The following is a 17688-nucleotide window of genomic DNA, read 5'->3' on the forward strand; positions in this document are numbered from 1 at the left end:
TTACATTTGTCAAGGATGCAGAGACATGTAGGCTCACACTGACACCTGTGGTGCTCACTCCTTTTTCAACTCTTTAAAGACTTTGAATATCTTGGGCCACTATGTACTTGGAAGACCAGGGAAACCATAAATTAAGCAAAAGAGACAGAAAATAAAGTCAGATTTTCAGATTAGATGTGCATCTCTCTATAGATCTCGACACTCTCACAGTCGAGAGGCCCAGGGACAGGCTCTTCTTTTGACTTTTGTCACTGCAAGAGCTCATCTAGACTGAACCTTTAGATATGGCTTAAGTACTCTACTGCATATCTATTGAGTGTAGACTAGAGAGAGAGAGAGGCGGTATTTTTTTTTTCAGGAATTGAGTGGTAGATTGCGAAGCAATGAATGAGGCAGCTACCACATTCAAAAGGGTCCAGCTCTGCCAGGCTAGGAGGGACTTGGCCTTGGGGCCCAAATCATTACAAGCTGGTGCGCCCAGATCTGATCATCACCAGCGAGCTAGAGAGAAAAGAGAATGAGAGCGTGTCTGTGTGAGGCTTGTGCTCATCATGGCTTTACACGTACAGTAGAGCCTAGAGAAAGAAAACAAAGCGCAAAAAGTCTCTTCTTTCTCTCACTCCTAAGCACATCGGGGTACGTGCTGGGTTACCACACCTACCAGTTATTACCATCTGTATGGAGTATACAACTACACACGCACACGGAGCCCCAAAGCAGGACCAGTGCTGATGTTGCCATCATCTCTGCCCCCAAGAACTCTCTCATGTTCTCTCTCACATGCCATGCCAGCTGCTTGCTCCAAACTTACAGCAACACAAACACAAGCATCTTCAATCAGCAGTAACCACTTGTGCTAATATTGGCAAACAAGTAGTACTATTTCTGCATTCTGTAGAATCTTAGAGCAAAGCTAGGACTAGAAATTGTTGGCAATGCAATACAGGAGGCTCATCATCCACATGATCCATCATCACAGGCAGAGCATATAAATAATATGTAGCTAACAACAGAGTAAAACAGAAAGAATGTTGGACTGTTTTTATTCATGATGAAAATGGTAGCTTATGATGGTACTCTCAGCACCACAGACCAGATAAATGGCATCAATTAACACCAACCTTCTCCCCCCTCTCTCTGCACCAATTACCAAATGATTCTCCTTTTTTACCACTAAAATAAAATGATAACAACAACAAATAACCCTGTACCCTCCTCACCAGCTGCACCAAAAATTCCAGTTTCTCCAATCTTCCAATGGATTCTGATGTTTTGCTATATGGTATATACATGTAACGATAACCCCTCTCTACCACCCCCTCCCCTCCCCCCTCTCTATATGATATTCTACTCTAAACAACATTACAAACATTACCCTCCATGGGTGCTGGTCTATGGACTAAGATGTAAAGCAAAATGTATCAAAATACAACCGGGTGGAAGAGCCTGAAAGGTGAAAGAATTCAATGGGGTCGGCATATGAACGGTAGCAAAGGATGGGTAATATATGAGGGAAAGGGGAAAACTGGGGGAGGCTCTTCCACGTACCAAACTCGGCTCATTATGCTCATGCTCAAAGGGGAATTATTATGCATCTGGTGAAATGCTGTGGAGGCTGGTAGTTTGTAAGTTTGGCTGGCAGGGGGGAAAGGGGAAGCCATAAGAACTGGATATGCATCAACGAAATCAGGATCGATCGGGTTCCGGTACCCAAAGCTTCTCAAGAACTGGATACAGCATAGTGTCTCACTGAGTAGCGCAGGACTTGCAAGGTAGGGCAGATCATCTCCTTCACTCTCACGCCGTCTTTGTATATCTTGAATGTAGGGATTATCCGCACGTTCTCTGTCTTTGCTACCATAGGGCTATCTTCAACATTTACCTGTTGGGTCACAATGCAGTTCATTACTGATTTCGATATTTTTTATCAAATTACTAGAGTAGAAGGAGAGACATCGAGTAGCTTACCTTTAGAAAATTCACTGAGGGGCATTCGCTGCAAAGAGAGTTCACCGCAGGTGTAACTTGAATACATTGTTGATTCATTGTCCCCATGAAGTAGACAACAGATACCCCTGAAGAAAGAGTATACTGAATATGACAGGCAACCAAAATTGTAATGCAGGCAAATATATAAGCCTATTGAAATGCATCAGTGATGATTTATTGTTTTATACACATAAAAAAGCTACAGTTCTCATTATTCATGATACTACACAGATACACTCTTGAATTTATCTGACTATAATAGAAAAAATAAGTACTTCGGAAAAACTCACCAGGTGAACGTATGGCAGCAGAATATTGTTCCAAGTTGGTAACACTCTCAACCTCCCCTCCAAACTTCATGTTTGATACATCCTCACCCCGAGTTGTCTTCAAAGCAACTTGAGCATGAAACAACTTTTCCGCAACATCGGTATCAGTGGGAAGCTCTCTCCGGAGCACCTCATAGTCCCTCACACAATCAGCCCAACGCTCGAGCTAAAAAAATAGCAAGATCAATACAGCAGCACTGAGTGAAATGCCAAAAATATCAGAATGCATGCTCTATTGCTGATGCTTACCTTGGAATAGGATACTGCTCGCCTTAAGAGAGCCTTGGTGTAATTTGGTTGTATTCTCAGTGCCTCATTACAGTCATCAACAGCTTTCTCCCACCGGTCCAGCTTCCACCAACAAGCTGCTCGATTGCAGTGGAGCACTGGATTTGATGGATCATACTTCAGCCCTTCGCCATAAGCTATAGATGCATCAGAAAACTTGGCTGCCTTAAAGAGCTCATTTCCTTGGGCTCGAGCTCTTGCAACTAGTCTCACATTATTAAGAATCATCCCAACTTCCGCATTTCCAGGGTCAATACATCTAGCATTTTCAGCTGCTGCAACAGCGGCATCAAACCTGCAGAAAGCATTCCCAACTATAATGCTAAGTTGCTGTTGCTCCAATCAAGAAAATCAATCAGTTTTACAGGTTAGAAGACCATACCTTCCCAATGCCATGTCAACCTGGGCTCGCACAATATTTACATAAGACTCAACTAGCATGCCCGAGAGTTTGACTGCCGTCCAAGATAGTAATGCAGTGTCTAATTTCAGCAAGCTTGTAAGAGTCGAATCAGCTTCCTCTAGCTTGTGGAGCCGAAGAAGTGCTTCTGATCTCAAGGCACGAAGCTGCGTAAAAAATAAGAAGACAATGTAAATTCTACCATGAATCCATAGTGTAGGACTATTTCCATTTTCCAACACTTTCAAAGAGAGAAAACACAGGCAAAGGAGGAGGATTTTACCAACTGGGAGGAGTCAGCTCCTGCTGCAATAGCAGCATCCGCTTCCCTCAGCGCGCTCTTCCAATCTCCAATTTTCCTGGCATCCGTGCTTCTTCCTAGATGCATCTCCACATCCTGCAAGTTCTCCCAATCCGCAGGGTCAGACTCATGAAGATGCCTGGCCTGTGTTAAGTGCCTCCTCGCCTTCTCAATCATTCCAAGCCTACAAGAATGAGAACAACAAACATTTCAGTAACAATTCAAGCAAATAGAGCACACCTATTATTATCTGAAAATAACACTGAAATGCTCTTGAACGGAATTGGGATTAAATTCAGTATCCATCAGCATTGTGTGGTCAAAATCCAGTGTACCTAATGAAACTGGGACCAAGCAAGCTTACAAAACAATACAGCTAAGCAACCCATTTCGAAAAAGAAAAAAAAACAGCTAAGCAACCCCCCCTTTCATCAGCATTGTGTGATTGGAACCGCTTTAACACCAATTTGCTTCCAAGACAAGATCCTGGGTTTTCCTCACTCGCAGATCAACTAAGAACTAAGTAGTGTGCTCACTGTGTAACCCAAAGATCATTTTTTTTTATAATATAACACACACAAGCAGGAAAATATTTACAGACAGCGACGATCAAGCAGTAACAAAAAGGAAAAGCAAGAGCACAACTATCATGTTGCTTTCCTCTTGGAGCTGGACTTGCTAACGGGAAAAGCTGGCAACTAGAGCCAAGAAAGCAACAGCAACATGCAGGCGTGAACAGTCAATGGGAAATCAAAGCAAGAAGTAGGGATCTACGCATCGAACTGAAATCTAATGGATTCCGCGCAATGCTGGTTCCAGAGAGAGTAGCGCAGGAAGCTCACCGGAGGCAGAGACCGGCGAGGCGGCTGTGGGCGCGGCCGCTGGCAGGGTCAAGCCGGACGGCCTCCTCGGATTCGCGGAGCGCGTCGGCCAGCCTGCCGAGGCCGACGAGCGCGGCGGCGCGGTTTCCGCGGCACGCGGCGCTTTCGGGGCACAGGGACACCGCACGGTCGTAGTAGCGCAGCGCCTCCCCGTGCACCCCCTTCTTGTACCACTCGTTGCCTAGACGAGTCATCTCCTGGAGACCCCCGCCGGTACCCCGCGCGGCCGGTGAGCTCGCCGGAGATCTCGAGAGGAAGGACGGCGCGTCAATGCCGCTCCTCGCGGGGGCCAAGCCGGCGCCGCGCATGATGCTCCCGTGGCCGTAGTGGCCGGTGCCGGATCCGAGCACGTCCGGGCGGGAGCGGGGCGGCGGCGGCGGCGCGGCGGCCGCCCCCGGAACGCGGCCGGACGGGCGGATGTTCCCGGCGGGGAGCGCATTGGCCATCGGCGAGCTCGCCGTGCTCCCGCGGTCCCCCGCAACTCCGCCGCTCCCTCCGCTGCTGCTGCCGCCGCCGGAGAATATCAAGGGGCCAGATCCGCACCGGCGGTGGCCCGGCAGGCGCGGCGGGTTGCTCTCCACCGCCAGCTCGCCGGAGTGGCTCCTCCCGCCCGCCAGCCCCGCCGCGCCGACATTCGACTGCGCCGGCGACTTGGCGGAGCCGGACGAGGAGGAGGAGGAGGTGGTGACGCTGGCCCGCGCCCGCAGCGGCGAGACCGGGGAGCCGAGATCCGCGAAGACGTTGGCCTTGGAGTCCGGCTTGTCCCGCACGGCGGCGCCGCTGTCGAGCGCCAGCGCCGCCGCGCGGAGGCGCAGCCGGTCGGCCTCGGACATGGCTGGATCTCAGCGCAAAACCTCAGCAATGCCGTCGCCCGCACACCTCAGCTCCGTCTCCCCCTCCTCCTGTTGTCCTAACCAAACAAGCAGGCATAGAAGCACGGAGCACAATAAGAGCTCGTCGTCGCGCGCGGCGGGGTGGTTGCGCGGCGAGAACCCTGAGCAATAAATCGCGTGTGGATTTCTCGTGAGGCGGGGAAATGGAGCTACCGAGCGACCACCGACCCAAGAAAGAGGGGAGAAGAAGGAAGAAGAAAGGAGAGGACTGGCCGTGAGGGCAAGAAATAGAGACTGTGGAGACAACGGGACAGGGGCAGTTCGAGACCTTGCGAGTGTTTCGGGGGGCTAAATACAAAACAGTTTCACTCTTTTTTTTTTGTGGGCTTCTGCTTACAGGGTGGTTTTGCGGTTTGGTGTCTTGGAGTTTTGGGGTTTTGTATTTTTATTATAGTACCTTTCCTGGGTTTTGGCTTGGGACGCTGAGGTTTTACAGATCTTATTACTCACTCGAGATTTTACAGATTCTGTTTACCACATCTTTGTAGATTTACGATTAGGCTTGCCTTGCGGGTTGCCATGATCTCTAACTTCTCCCATTTACTAGTACTACATGTTTATCTTTTATCTAAGTTTTTTTTTGTTTCTGTCTTTTTTCTTCAACCACCGCTAATGATACTTCCAATAGCCTAGATACTTAAAATATGCATTTAATTACTACCTAAATCATGCAAATATTGCATTGGCTGCGAATTAACATGGAAGAACGTAGTCTTTTATGGATTTATTTTTGGTACGTCATTGCTTAAAACTTTTCTAAGGCGAACTTATGATTTGTGGATGTAGTTCATCCAGACAAATTGCAAAATCTTGGTAGATATGTCATAAATTAGGCTTCATGCTATAATCCGGTGGTTGCAACATTTTGCTATAATCCGGTTGCAACATTTCGTTTATAATAGAAATCATTATGATTGTCCTATTTAATAATACCAATATCTTTGGATATCATCAAGGCTTAGTATCCTACAAATGGCCTAGCATCAACTTCTAGATTTAATGATTTTAGATATGCATGATATTAAGGTGGATTCAAATATCCAAAGTATCTAAGAGCATACTTTTGATACCATTTTCTTTTTAGGGAATGTTGGTATAGTTATTAAAGTGAATAAATTGGAAGGCCATGCGTAGTTAATTATATAGGTACCCAACTATTTATTCAGAAATATCATGTAATATTTAAGGATATTTATTGTTTGCCGTATTTGATCATATTTTCTATGCAAGGTGTATGGCACATACATTTTTTAGCCTAAACTAGTTGCATATGTGATGTTGGTGTTTATTTAGAGATATTTGCATTAGCCACTAACATACTTCCTAATGATGAGGAGTTGCAAGAGAGCCTACCGACAATTAAGCCCGGAGATTGAGCAAATGTACATTTCGTGCATATATGATACACAACATATGAAATCAAAAAATGAATTTATGAGGGTTACTTTCAGATTAACTAATCCATGTCTTGCTTTAGTCCCAATTTCACTCTCATGCCTTACACCCCTGAATGGAGTAGTATTGCTTTTAAAATGTTAAAACATGCTAAAGTATGTGTATTTGTACACGCTAAATAAAAGGTAAACATCTTTTGTTTCAGCGCTGGTTACAAATATTCAAATGTTTACAAATACCCGTACATAACATTGTCTATTCTATAACAACCGGGCATTTATGAGTTGTATATAGAGTGGCGTGTACTATAAGATGGATTTCTCTTTCAGTTGAGCATCCTGCCTATCAATAATAAGGTACCCGTGGTGTCTTTGTTAAGGACACGAGCCTTGCGACTCTAGGTAAGTGATTTGTTTGTGTGCACACGCTCTAGGTCGTGTGTTTTTACATTGTACATTAATTTGTGTCCGAAAAGACAAATGCCAGACTTTCTCAAGGTTTTTTTTACCTCCACTCTACCTAGCCATAAGGTGGCATCTCAACCGCGCCAATTTTTACAATATTGTGACCACAACCAACTTTACATGAATGTTAGTCAGTGGATTGCATAACAAATAATATTGTGTTTTTAGATTGGTAAGCTCTATTAATTTGTGCCCCTAGTGTTGGAGAAGATATGAGAAAGTACCATTTACTTAAAAGGAAAAATATTTTAGGAACTTCCGATCGGTGTAGATGGTTGACATCCTGATAAGGAAAACCCTAACATGTTACTATCTTCTCAAAATTTTATAGTCCTCAATGTTGTAACATCCAATTCAATTATCTTGCACTAAGAAATGCCAACATGAGCAACATGGAAGTGAGGTGAAAAGAAAACAAGCAAGGTCATCACTCATCGTAGGGCATGTACAAAGCACTAGTACAATCTTATCGACACTACGTTCGATGGTAGGATTAATAAAGTGAATTTAACTAGCAAGCCACAAGTAGTTAAGTATACATGTACCCAACTAGTTTCTCAAATCGCTCAACTGACATTTAGGTATATGTCATTGATTGCCCCATTTCATTCTATTTTCTAAGCAATATGTATGGCACGTGCACTTTTAGACAGAGTTAATTGAAATAGTTGTTTAGTAGGTAACACTGCTAATCTCAACAACACTTAATACCGAAGATCGCCTTGTACATTTCATGGATATGTGATACACAACAAATGAAAGAGAATACATAGATTTTTGAGAGGTAATTACTTTCAGCTAAATTACGGCATATCTTGCTTGAGCCAATTTCATTCTCTATCACTGCACACCCAAATGGAGGAGTATGGCTTTTAGAATGTTGAAACAAACTAAAGCATGTTTATTTGTACACGTAAATAAAAGGCAAACAAGTTTTGTTTCAACGCTATTTACACATATTCGAAGGTTTATAGATATCTGCACATAATATTGTCTATTCTACAACAGCAACAACAACCGAGGAGCATTCCATCAACCGTATTTGAGGTAGCGTGTAAGATTGATTTTTTTAGTCCAGCGGCTGCTCGTCGATAGTAAGGCGCCCGTGGCAACTTTATTAGGATCACGAGCCTCGTGAACCTGGTATTTAGTAGCCAATTTTCCCGTGCGCGCACACACTTTATGAAGATACCCGTGTTTCCATGTTGCACTTTTTAAACGGTTTTTATTTTATTTTCATTCTACCTGACCATAAAGCCGGGTGATATCTCAAACCACACCCATTGTACAATGTTGTGACCACAACGAGATGTATGTGAAATTTATTTCACAAAAATGGATGGAGAATTTGAAATACTACAACTTACTAGTAGTGTTGGAGGAGACTTATGAACAATTACGGTTTACACCAAAAGAAAAAAACATATTTGGAACTTCCAAGAAGTGTAAACGGTTTTGCATCTTGATAAGGAAAATCCAGACATTTGCCACCATCTTCTCCAAATTGTGTGCTACAACATCCAGTTGGATTTTCTCTCACCGGGAAATACCATCCCGAGCAACATGGAAGTGAGGCGAGAAGAAGATAAGCAAGGCCATCGCTCACCGATCGTAGGGCACACATGTAGAACGGTGCAATCTTAGCAACACTATCTCCAGTTATTGCTGAGGTGGAGAAGAGATAGACGAAGACAAGAAGTTTTTGTTATCATAGTTATAGGAGATGATCGCTTGATACGAAAGATCCGACTTTACACGAGCTCTTGTGGTCGCATAGTTTAATTCCGTAGTATGTATTAGGAGCGTTAAAGAGGGAATGTTTTTGGCCAGTCAAATGAGACACTTATTTTTGAACCTGGACGTGGGAGAGATCTATTTTTCGAAGGTGAATGTGGAAGAGATTTAAGTTGCTTTACAGACCAGCATGATTTTTCATTGTCACAAAATAAAAGTGATGGGCGAAGGGCAGGTCGGTAAACTGCGCTCCCTGGGAAACATGGTGAGCTGAGGACAGCTGGACGAGCGGCGCGCGTGCCGTTCCAGCTGGACGGCGAGGGAACCCGAAGCGGCCGCCAGCTAGGCGGGCGCCCACTCCATGGCAGGGCCTGTGTCCACGTAGCCCGCGGAGATTCTTCCCGCATATTCCTTGCCTGTCCGACGTGGCTGGCCTTTCCATGGCTAACTTCAGTGCACAGCCGCTCTTCTCACTTGGGACGGGAGTTGGGATAGAGAACCGGCACCGACTCTGGGTCTGGGTTGCGTCACGCACGCGAGTGGCAACCGACCGGTCGAAATGGAAAGGATTCGTTGGCTCGAACGGTAAATTCGCAGGGGTAAATATGGGGATGGGCAGGTGAACCGGTGCTTTCGCGGCAGCTAGGGCCGATCTATCTCAGCCCGATGCCATGGTAACTTGTTTAGTTTTTGTTTGTGAGAGGGCACGGCAAGGAATATTCAAAAGACGGTGATCGCTGACGGTACTTGTTGCCATTGTTTGACTATGGATCGAGTCATCGAGGGTTTATTTCGGTTGACCTGACCTCATATGCGTTCCTTGATGGCTGCTGCTGGTCGGGCGCTGCCCTGTGTGTGTGTGTGTTGTGCGTCCAGTCCACAATACTTGCAGGAAAGTACAACAACCTACTACGTACCTGTTTTTTTCGAAACGGGAAAAACTCACGGCCATACTGTTTTTTTCAATTTTGAATAAAATGGGCAAAGCCAAAGCAACACGTTAAGCAATCAAGTCAAGTCTGGGTTTACTTGCCAAGCAGACAATCTATATCTCTCTCCGGTTCATAGACAACTTCCTTGTACAGAAAGCCATGTGTGTTGATAAGTTGGTATTGATAGAGAACTATCTTGTGCACAAAGCCATGCCCGTGTTTCGAGACCTCCACAGATTCCTACGAAAATCATACTAACAAGATACGATACCTAGTGCTACGGTGTTATCGTGCTCCCATTTCATATTAGCACAACCAAGTAAGGACGGTACTAAACGAGGTAAGGAAATGAGTTGATTAGCATATACTCTGTTCGTTCCACACAAGATGTCTTAGATGTATCTGAATTCCCAAGAAAATGTTGAGGACTCTTTCGTGGAATAGAGGGAGTAGTATTTTACTAGTTAGTACTCGCTCGGTGTCACAAAAATATGAGGTTTTACACATTTCACAATCTACTAGTAATTTTCCATAGAATATATGTTAATAAATAAAAAAATACCCTAGGTAAACTTTTTGATGCAAATTTACGCATAACATCCTAAAAAAACTCAACCTAAATACAATGTTGCGGAAATCGCTTATCGGTTTTATCTCGGTCGGCTGACGATTAGAAATTAATGGAAAAAATGGCCAACTAATTAGTTAATCGGTCAATAAATGAGTTAATTCGCCAATCGGTGACCCACCCAGTAGCGATTAATCGCTCATTCGGACGAATTTTTAAACAGTGACTAAATATTTAAATCAATTTTTTTTCAAGAAAAAGGGGAGTAAGAACCCGGTCATTTGCATCAATTCATGCACATAACTTTTTTTTATTAAGAAGGGCAGTATCCAATTTATTATATATCATGGATCATGCAAGGTCGAAGTATGAATCTGTAAGGAACATTGCCCCTAAGTGTGTTTTCATAATTAATGACAATCCTTATGAACTAATGTTTTCATGGAGTTTATATGAAGGGATACTCCATAGGTATTTCTTATAGTTCATGGTTTGGATTCAAGTATGGATTCCATGAAGATAAAGATATACCTTTAGAATTGGCATCAAGATCATCGATTTCAAGAGAAAAATATTATATGATCAAGATCTTGAGAGTTTTATTTCAAGAGAAGAATTCACAAAATGGATCTAAGCCGGTGTCATGATAGTCTCGTGAGTTGAGCTATGGTTGACAAAGGTTTAGAGCATGCAATTAAATGAAGGGTTCTTTATGTAACTCAAGATGTTTTTTTATGTAACCAATTGGTCAGTAGCCGACCGATCGGTCAGCTATCAACCGACCGGGCTGCTAACATGGCCGATTATTTACATGGTTACGTTTAGGTTAGTTAGGGCTCCTCCCACCTCTTCGGCAAATATTTTCCCGCACATATCTCCAACGTACGACACACTCGGTAAAAAAATTCCTGCCCGTATCTCCCGCCACTATCTCCCGCCACCGCTCTCCCGCCACTTCTCTCCCACCATATGTTCCCGCCTCGTTCTCGGATTTTTTTTCTATGAAAGCAGGGATCGACACTCTTCGTTACACAAGTGCTTCGATCTCTCTCTTTTTTCTGTTGGCTCACCCTTATCTATCATGAGTGTGTCGTGCTCTGACCATGAGTTTAGGCCAGTGAAGGCGAAGGCTGCAAGTTTTCCCCCGAATGTGATTGCGGAGCGGTGTTGGTGCGACCGTCTTGCTAAGATTAAGCAGGTGGAGGATTTCTCTGATTGGTCGGCATGAAAATTTTCATGTGTGCCAACTATGATCATAATCCACCCCTAAATTCAGCTTCGTCGTCCACCAGGCATCTTTTTCCGCCGTCGCCACCCTTAGGTCAAAACAAACCGGCGACCTGGTGGACGACGAAGCTGAACTTCGGGGTGGATCATGCTCATAGTTCGCACACATGAAAATTTTCATGCCAAACTGATCAAAGAAATCCTCCACCTGCTTAACCTTCGCAAGACGGCCGCACCAACGCCGCTCCGCTCTCACACCCGAGGACAAACTTGCAGCCTTAGCCTTCGTCGGTCTATACTCCTGTTCAGAGCACGGCACGCTCATGGTAGCTAAGTGTGAGACGGCAGGAAAAAAGAGGGGTAGAAGCACTTATGCAGCGAAATGTGTCGATCCCTGCTTTTTATAGGCAAAACTCCAAGAGTGTGGCGGGAAAATATGGCGGGACAATGGTGGCGGGAGATCGGTGGCGAGAGAGCGGTGGCGGGAGAGGGGGAAAATATGGCGAGAAAGCGGTGGCGGGAAAAGAATGGGGGAGAAGTGCCGGGAGATATCATTCGTACTAACCTTAAACTAAATCCATGCAAATCATCGGCTGTTAGATGGCCAGTCGGACAACAAACGGCCGGTCGGTCGGTAGCTGACCAATTGGCCAGCTATCGAACAACTACTTTTCCCACAGACATGGAGCATCAATCGGATTTCTAAATACCGATCGGTCAGCTACTGACCGACCGGGTCAAACTTTTGAAAATAACTGAAAACACGTGCTATTCCTGGAATTAAATAAATAATTCATATTATTAAAAAAATCATTGTGGGATCAAGTATGGGTGCCATCAAGGTAGAGAAGGGCAAATTCAAGATAAGCATCTCCAGAATATCACGTGCTTGAAACTTGTCGTCCATTTGGTGATAATGGATTAGTAAAGATGTGTGATACGTCTCAAACGTATCTATAATTTCTTATGTTCCATGCTACTTTTATGATGATACTCACATGTTTTATACACATTGTATGTCATTATTATGCATTTTCCGGCACTAACCTATTGACGAGATGCCGAAGAGCCAGTTGTTGTTTTCTGCTATTTTTGGTTTCAGAAATCCTACAAAGGAAATATTCTCGGAATTGGACGAAATCAACGCCCAGGGGCTTATCTTTTCACGAAGCTTCCAGAAGACCGAGGGAGAAACGAAGTGGGGCCACGGGGCACCGCCACACTAGGGCGGCGCGACCTAAGGGGGGCCCGCGCGGCCCTAGCGTGTGGGGCCCCCGTGACTCCTCCGACTCCGCCCTTCCGCCTACTTAAAGCCTTCGTCGCGAAACCCTCTGTACCGAGAGCCACGATACGGAAAACCTTCCAGAAACGCCGCCAATCCCATCTCGGGGGATTCAGGAGATCACCTCCGGCACCCTGCCGGAGAGGGGAATCATCTCCTGGAGGGCTCTTCATCGCCATGATCGCCTCCGGATCGATGTGTGAGTAGTTCACCCCTGGACTATGGGTCCATAGCAGTAGCTAGATGGTTGTCTTCTCCTCATTGTGCTATCATGTTAGATCTTGTGAGCTGCCTATCATGATCAAGATCATCTATTTGTAATGCTACATATTGTGTTTGTTGGGATCCGATGAATATTGAATACTATATCAAGTTGATTATCAATCTATCATATATGTTGTTTATGTTCTTGCATGCTCTCCGTTGCTAGTAGATGCTCTGGCCAAGTTGATACTTGTAACTCCAAGAGGGAGTATTTATGCTCGATAGTGGGTTCATGCCTCTATTGAATCTGGGACAGTGATAAAAAGTTCTAAGGTTGTGGATGTGCTGTTGCCACTAGGGATAAAACATCGATGCTTTGTCTAAGGATATTTGTGTTGATTACAGTACGCACCATACTTAATGCAATTGTCTGTTGTTTACAACTTAATACCGGAAGGGGTTCGGATGATAACCTGAAAGTTGACTTTTTAGGCATAGATGCATGCTGGATAGCGGTCTATGTACCTTGTCGTAATGCCCTGAATAAACCCCATAGTACTCATCATGATATATGTATGTGCATTGTTATGCCTTCTTTATTTGTCAATTGCCCAACTGTAATTCGTTCACCCAACATGCTATTTATCTTATGGGAGAGACACCACTAGTGAACTGTGGACCCTGGTCCATTCTTTACATCTGAAATACAATCTACTGCAATACTTGTTCTTTACTGTTCTTCGCAAACAAACATCATCTTCCACACTATACATCTAATCCTTTGTTACAGCAAGCCGGTGAGATTGACAACCTCACTGTTACGTTGGGGCAAAGTACTTTGATTGTGTTGTGCAGGTTCCAAGTTGGTGCCGGAATCCCTGGTGTTGCACCGCACTACACTTCGCCGCCATCAACCTTCAACGTGCTTCTTGGCTCCTACTAGTTCGATAAACCTTGGTTTCTTACTAAGGGAAAACTTGCTACTGTACGCATCACACCTTCCTCTTGGGGTTCCCAACGGACGTGTGTTAACTGCACGCATCAAGCTCTTTTTCGAGTGCCGTTGCCCGGGAGATCAAGACACCTGCAAGGGGAGTCTCCACTTCCAATCTCTTTACTTTGTTTTTGTCTTGCTTTATTTTATTTACTACTTTGTTTGCTGCACTAAAACAAAACACAAAAAAAAATTAGTTGCTAGCTTTACTTTATTTACTATCTTGTTTGCGTTCTCCATATTAAAAACACAAAAAAATTAGTTACTTGCATTTACTTTATCTAGTTTGCTTTATTTACTACTGTTAAAAGGAATACTCCTGAAAACACTAAGTTGTGTGACTTCACTAGCACAAATAATAATGATTTCCTATGCACACCTATTGCTCCACCTGCTACTGCAGCAGAATTCTTTGAAATTAAACCTGCTTTACTAAATCTTGTCTTGAGAGAGCAATTTTCCGGTGTTAGTTCCGATGATGCTGCTGCCCATCTTAATAATTTTGTTGAACTTTGTGAAATGCAAAAGTATAAGGATGTAGATGGTGACATTATAAAATTGAAATTGTTTCCTTTCTCCTTAAGAGGAAGAGCTAAAGATTGGTTGCTATCTTTGCCTAAGAATAGTATTGATTCATGGATTAAATGTAAAGATGCTTTCATTGGTAGATATTATCCTCCCGCTAAAATTATATCTTTGAGAAGTAGCATAATGAATTTTAAGCAATTGGATAATGAACATGTTGCTCAAGCATGGGAGAGAATGAAATCTTTGGTAAAGAATTGCCCTACCCATGGACTAACTACTTGGATGATCATCCAAACCTTCTATGCAGGATTGAATTTTTCTTCGCGGAACCTATTGGATTCAGCTGCTGGAGGTACCTTTATGTCCATCACTCTAGGCGCCGCAACAAAGCTTCTTGATGATATGATGATAAATTACTGTGAATGGCACACTGAAAGGGCTCCACAAGGTAAGAAGGTAAATTCTGTTGAAGAAACCTCCTCCTTGAGTGATAAGATTGATGTGATTATGTCTATGCTTGTGAATGGTAGATCTAATGTTGATCCAAATAATGTTCCTTTAGCTTCATTGGTTGCCCAAGAATAACATGTTGATTTGAACTTCATTAAAAGTAATAATTTCAACAACGATGCTTATAGGAATAATTCAGGTAACAACTATAGGCCATATCCTTCTGCTATAGTAATGGTTATGGTAACTCTTATGGGAATTGTTACAACAATAATAGGAGTGTACCCCCTGGTCTTGAAGCCATGCTTAAAGAATTTATTAGTACACAAACTGCTTTTAACAAATCTGTTGAAGAAAAGCTTGATAAAATTGATATTCTTGCTTCTAAGGTTGATAGACTTGCCTATGATGTTGATCTTTTAAAATTGAAAGTTATGCCTAATAAGGATAATGATAATAAGATTGTTACTACAGCAAATTCCATCCAAGTTAGAATTAATGAGAATATAAGATTGATGGTTGAATTGCATGCTAGGTGGGAAAGAGAAGAAAACGAAAAACTTGCTAAAGAGAATAATGTAGCTAAAGTTTGGACTATTACCACCACTAGTAATGATAATGATTAAAATGTTGCTAAACCTCCTACTATTAATGGTAAAATAATTGGTGTTGGCAATGTTTCTACTCCTAGTGCAAAGCGTGCAAAATTGTCTGAAACTGCTAAAACTGCTGAAACTGTTTGTGATAAAACTGCTGAAATTTTTCAAAATATTGGGACAATGATCCCATTGCTGTAGATCATAATGGTTTATATTTTGATGATTGTCACATCTCTGAAGTTATAAAGTTCTTACAAAAACTTGCTAAAAGTCCCAATGCTAGTGCTATAAATTTGGCATTTACAAAACATATTACAAATGCTCTCATAAAAGCTAGAGAAGAGAAACTAAAACTTGAAACTTCTATTCCTAGGAAGTTAGAAGATGGTTGGGAGCCCATCATTAAGACGAGGGTCAATGATTTTGATTGTCATGCTTTATGTGATCTTGGTGCAAATATTTCTGTTATGCCTAAGAAAATCTATGATATGCTTGACTTGCCACCATTGAAAAATTGTTATTTGGATGTTAATCTTGCTGATAATGCCTTAAAGAAACATTTGGGGAGGATTGATAATGTTCGTATTATGGTCAACAATAACCTTGTCCCCGTTGATTTTGTTGTCTTGGATATTGAATGCAATGCATCTTGTCCCATTATATTGGGAAGACCTTTTCTTCGAACTGTTGGTGCTACCATTGATATGAAGGAAGGTAATAGTAAATATCAATTTCCTCTCAAGAAAGGTATGGAACACTTCCCTAGAAAGAAAATGAAGTTACCTTATGATTATATTATTAGAACAAATTATGATGTCGATGCTTCATCTCTTGATAACACTTGATTCACACTTTATGCGCCTAGCTGAAAGGCGTTAAAGAAAAACGCTTATGGGAGACAACCCATTATTTTACTTCTGCACTTTGTTTTATATTTGAGTCTTGGAAGTTGTTACTACTGTAGCAACCTCTCCTTATCTTTATTTTATTGCATTGTTGTGCCAAGTAAAGTCTTTGATAGTAAAGTCAATACTAGATTTGGATTACTGCGCAGATTTCTTGCTGTCACGAATTTGGGCAGGATTCTCTGTAGGTAACTCATAAAAATCTGCCAATTTACGTGCGTGATCCTCCGATATGTACGCAACTTCCATTCAATTTGAGCATTTTCATCTCAGCAAGTTAAGTGCCCCTGAAAAATTAGTCTTTACAGACTGTTCTGTTTTGACAGATTCTGCCTTTTATTTCGCATTGCCTGTTTTGCTATGTTTGATGGATTTCTTTGTTCCATTAACTTTCAGTAACTTTGTGCAATGTACAGAAGTGTTAAGAATGATTATGTCACCTCTGGAATATATGAATTTTCAATTATGCACTAACCCTCTAATGAGTTTGTTTTGAGTTTGGTGTGGAGGAAGTTTTCAAGGGTCAAGAGAGGAGGATGATACAATATGATCAAGAAAAGTGAAAAGTCTAAGCTTGGGGATGCCCCCATGGTTCATCCCTACATATTTTAAGAAGACTCAAGCATCTAAGCTTGGATATGCCCAAGGCATCCCCTTCTTCATCGACAACTTATCAGGTCACCTCTAGTGAAACTATATTTTTATTCAGTCACATCTTATGCGCTTTACTTGGAGCGTCTGTTTGTTTTTGTTTTTGTTTTTGTTTGAATAAAATCGGATCCTAGCATTCTTTGTTTGGGAGAGAGATACGTTCCGCTGTTGCATATGAACGCATGTGTTCTTAGCTTTATTCTTAATGTTCATTGCGAAGGTTGAACTACTTCGTTCATTGTTATATGGTTGGAAACAGAAAATGACGCATGTGGTAAATGGTATATTGTCTTGAATAATTTGATACTTGGAAATTGTTGTGCTCATATAGATCATGTTTAAGCTCTTGCATCATGTACTTTGCACCTATTAATGAAGAACTACATAGAGCTTGTTAAAATTTGATTTGCATGATTGGTCTCTCTAAGTCTAGATATTTTCTGGTTGAGGTGTTTGAACAACAAGGAGACGATGTAAAGTCTTATAAAACTTACAATATGTTCATATGTGAGTTGATGACCCACAAGTATAGGGGATCGCAATAGTCTCCGAGGGAAGTATTACCCAATTTATTGATTCGACACAAGGGGAGGTAAAGAATACTTATAAGCCTTAACAACTGAGTTGTCAATTCAGTACTGCACTGGAAAAGCACTAGCAACAAGGGTGATGTG

At 42.6% G+C, this 17688-nt stretch overlaps 1 protein-coding gene across 1 annotated transcript; it reads right to left on the reverse strand.

Moving 5' to 3' along the window:
- Nucleotides 1-1015: 1015 nt before the first annotated feature.
- LOC124661309 (TPR repeat-containing thioredoxin TTL1-like) lies at nt 1016-5021 on the reverse strand. The gene is made up of 7 exons (XM_047199173.1): nt 4150-5021; nt 3290-3491; nt 2989-3173; nt 2568-2901; nt 2280-2484; nt 1969-2075; nt 1016-1882 (listed from the first exon to the last, which is right to left on the reverse strand). Exons 1-7 carry the CDS (start codon nt 5019-5021, stop codon nt 1721-1723), a joined length of 2067 nt encoding a protein of 688 aa, XP_047055129.1. The 3' UTR covers nt 1016-1720.
- Between the last annotated feature and the right edge of the window lie 12667 nt (nt 5022-17688).

Source organism: Lolium rigidum, chromosome 6 (assembly GCF_022539505.1).
Source record: "Lolium rigidum isolate FL_2022 chromosome 6, APGP_CSIRO_Lrig_0.1, whole genome shotgun sequence".
Lineage (NCBI taxonomy): Eukaryota > Viridiplantae > Streptophyta > Magnoliopsida > Poales > Poaceae > Lolium > Lolium rigidum.

Excerpts from the sequence above, each read along its gene's own strand:
- LOC124661309 (XM_047199173.1), bottom strand. The coding sequence starts at position 5,021 with ATGTCCGAGGCCGACCGGCTGCGCCTCCGCGCGGCGGCGCTGGCGCTC. Across the intron at positions 3,492-4,149 it reads CTCGCCGGTCTCTGCCTCCG|GCTTGGAATGATTGAGAAGG; the intron begins GTGAGCTTCCTG and ends TCATTCTTGTAG. Across the intron at positions 2,902-2,988 it reads GTTGACATGGCATTGGGAAG|GTTTGATGCCGCTGTTGCAG; the intron begins GTATGGTCTTCT and ends TGCTTTCTGCAG.